This window comes from Otolemur garnettii, unplaced genomic scaffold, assembly GCF_000181295.1.
Source record: "Otolemur garnettii isolate 467f Iridium unplaced genomic scaffold, OtoGar3 scaffold00003, whole genome shotgun sequence".
NCBI lineage: Eukaryota > Metazoa > Chordata > Mammalia > Primates > Galagidae > Otolemur > Otolemur garnettii.
In genome coordinates this window covers 6994362-6998057 of record NW_003852398.1, presented here as the reverse complement: position 1 = coordinate 6998057, position 3696 = coordinate 6994362, and the positions used below count along the sequence as shown (strand labels likewise).

General features: G+C 47.3%; 1 protein-coding gene across 1 annotated transcript in view; it reads left to right on the top strand.

The window, feature by feature from the left end:
* The window catches only part of DOCK2 (dedicator of cytokinesis 2), a 430752-nt gene that overhangs the window by 413305 nt on the left and 13751 nt on the right, over positions 1 to 3696 (top strand). The window contains exons 45-46 of the mRNA XM_023515279.1: positions 1157 to 1333; positions 2740 to 2823. Of these exons, the coding sequence (XP_023371047.1) occupies positions 1157 to 1333; positions 2740 to 2823 (261 nt within the window). The remainder of the gene's footprint in view (positions 1 to 1156; positions 1334 to 2739; positions 2824 to 3696) is intronic.

The following is a 3696-nucleotide window of genomic DNA, read 5'->3' as shown; positions in this document are numbered from 1 at the left end:
AAAAAAAAAAGAAGATATAACAATTATATCCAGACATAGGAGCGCCCACACGTAGAAAGCAAACATTAAGAGATCTGAAAGGAAGCATAGATCACAACATAATACTAGGAGGGGACCTCAGTATCCCACTTGTCAATAATGGACTGATCAGCCAGTTGGAAAATCCAAAAGAAAAAAACATTGGAGTGACTTTACGCTTTAGAGCAAATGAACTAGCAGACACATGCAGAACGTGTCACCTAACAATGACAGAATACACATTCTTCTCAAGTGCACATGGAACATTCTCCAGGATAGGTCATATGTTAGGCCACCAAACAAATCTTAACAAATTTAAGAAAATTTTACTCAGTTTTAATTGTTTTAGTTCAGAGGTCAACAAACCATGGTTCGGGAGCCAAATCCCACCTGCCACTAATTGTTGTGAGTAGTTTTATTGGAACAACCACGTTTCTTTACTTACGTGCTGCTTGTAGATGCTTTGGCCCTACAATAGCAGAGTTGAGTAGTGGCCGCGGAGCCATCTGGCTTACAAATCCTAAAATATTTACTGTCTGGCCCTTTTATAGGAAATGTTTTCTGACCTCTAGTTTCATTTTTTACTCCAGTTCCCATTTTGCCAGTTAGCATCCGATGGCACTCTGGGTTGCTTTCTAAGAGGTGTTAGAGAGGTATTTAGTCTTATCGTCCCAACTACAATAAATCAATCCCTCTAACAACAGCCAGTCCTAGGATCTACTACGCGCCAGGCTTGGTGCTCACACAGCACATTTGCTGTGATCTTTCCAGCTCATAGCTCACACACAGTAGCTGCTCAACCACTACCTCAAAGGTTGAGTTGGAACATCTTTCACCCAGATAATAAGAGAAAACCTTCTCTTGGGCACACTCAGCCTCTGAAACCTCAGCCAGTGCCTGACACTTTCTGCCTCCCTAAATAAATCTCTTTCTTGTGAAGCAGAAAGTCAGCCTTTCTCTCCCCAAGCAGCAGACAGTCCCCATAGCTGACAGATTACAATGATATCCTTCTATAGCCCTGTGGGGAGCATTGCCTCAGTTGAATCCCCTCCCGTAGGTGACATCAATGCTAATAATTATATCTGTTTTTTAAGCAACTGCTAACTCCCTTTCTTCTTGATGATCTTGTTTTCAACAGACCACAATTAGTCCCCTGGAAAATGCCATTGAAACCATGTCCACGGCCAACGAGAAGATCCTGATGATGATAAACCAGTACCAGAGTGACGAGAGCCTCCCCATCAACCCCCTCTCCATGCTCTTGAATGGGATTGTGGACCCTGCTGTCATGGGAGGCTTCGCTAAGTATGAGAAGGTGAGGATTTCTACACTCTGGGGCCTGGCGGGGGTGCAGAGCAGTGGTGGGATGGCTGGGGGGCAGAAATAGACGCATGCTGCTGATCCTACCATGTCTGACCTTGTCCCCCTAAGGGACATTCAGCTTGGTTGGACCTCATTTAGCTCTCAGCATTTCTACAGCCTCGTGTCTTAGCTATGCTCCCAAATTCTTCCTGCTCTCATCACCACACCCTGTGCTCAGACAGGAAGGGGCAAAGGTGATAAGGGGCCCTCACCCCACTGGGAAGATCCAGGCAGCTGGGTTAAGGGAAGGCTGTAGGATGGCTATGAGTCAGACCATAAAAGCACAGAAACTGTGAATCAAAGTATATGCCACTTGTACAAACCCATCTCTTCCACAGAGGATCTGAAATGATGTATACAAATGGAAAGAAATGAAATTCAGGATATATAAAACGACAGAAAGACTAGGAGGAGATCAACTGTAAGAAGGAAGCTGTAATCTATATATCTAGGTTATAATGTCTCTCCAGAAAGCCCCACAGATTTGAGCCACAGATTTCATTTTTGAACTTTCTGGTATCCATGGCAGAAAGAGAAATAGCGTCCATTAGGCATGTATGAGTCACATTATCCACTGGGCAGGGGGTGGGGGTGGGGAAATTGCAAATTCTTTGTAGGGAAACATGCGTTTCTTGGCATTAAAGAATAGAAAGTCCTTAGTTGGTTTTCCCATAGCAGACGCTGAAGGAAGAAATGGATTCTTCGTTGTGATAAATCTCACAATTAATCTCCTATTATCTTTCATTTGTTATTTATCGATGTAAAAGTAAGAATACAACACGATAGTATTAGTACTGAGTAATCGCTCCTTTCTGCTACCCTCGGCACCCCATCTTGTCATCACTGGTGACCTTTGCCCAGCTTTGTGGAGTGCTATGATATGCCTGCATACATGTGTGCACACGTTAGGGACACGAGCCCCAGAAAGGACTGGGGAGCTGCCACCTTCACTTGCCATGAGGTGAGCTTACTTGCCCTCAGAGCACCGTTCTCAAACTTAAAGGTGCATCAGAGTCGCCTCCAGGGCCTATTGTCACACTGGTCCCCTACCCAACCCCAGGGCTTCTGATTCAGTAGGTCTGAGCTGGAGACAGAGAATTTGCATCACTAGTAAGTTCCCAGGTGCTGCTGCTGCTGGCCTGGGGACCCCAATTTGAGGATTACTTCTCTGGAATTTGCAGCCTATTCCTAGTGGGTGCTGATCTGAGTGTCCAGGTCTCTGACTATTGTCTCATTCAAATGCCTGTAACCTCATCCCTGCCCCTTTCAAATTGAATCTTCTCCCAGTGTCAAAGAGATTGGTCATGGGGTCCATGCCAAGTGAACAGGAAACCCCAAATTCCTGTCTATTCTTTCCAGGCCTTCTTCACTGAGGAGTACATCAGGGACCATCCTGAGGACCAGGACAAGCTGAACCGTCTCAAAGACCTAATTGCATGGCAGGTAAAGCAGAGCTGGACTCCCTCCTGTCTCCTCGTCGTGGTCCACTGGCTCTAAGCTAGGCTCTAGCCAATATGGCCTGAGTCACATGATCACCTTTCCCTGGCTTTCACAGCCCCTCTTCTGACTCTACATCATGCCTGAGCTGGCTCATCCTAGAACAGAGATTTGTGGCATTGCACTCTTGGGCGTTGCACGGGTGCAGGGCAGCAACGCTGTGCTGGACGTTGCTAAGATTGCTTTATTTGATGTTGAATTCAGGAGATGGCTTTTCACTGTGGGACGAAAGTGAACAGGAGCCCCCACACACTCACCAGCGCCTCCCCCCACACCTAGTACAGGCCAATCAGATAATAGAAGTCTTGGGCCCCCACCCCCACCTCTCCTCCTTCTAGGGCTGACCCAGTTTGTTGCAGTAATGCTCTGATGGATATCAGGTTTTGAAAATAATTGAGGCCTTTGTTTGCTTGGCTGTGGGTCAAAGGGTCTGCATCGCACACCAGCTGCTGCCCAGCCAGAGGACTCAGGCTTCTCCCTTCCCTGCTCTCCCGGGCTGGGAGCTTGTCTTCGCTGTGTCCCTTCTCTCCTTGTGGCTTTCTTTCCCCCTTTCTCTCCTTCTTTCTGTGCATCTCCTCCCCCACCCCCATTAGAATCCTTCTGCTTCCATCTCTGCGCTTTCCATTGCCTCTGCTCCACCCCCATCTTACTCTTCTCTCAGCTTCTCTTCCTCTTCCCTTTTCTTCTTTCCCTCTCCCTGCATAAGAAACAGTCTGCTAGATCTCTCCCATGGAGGCTTTCAAAGGACCAGGCCTCCCCTCCTGGCCTGGGGCAGCCCCCTCCTCAAACATCCACTAGCTCTAGGCTCTCAGCAGAACA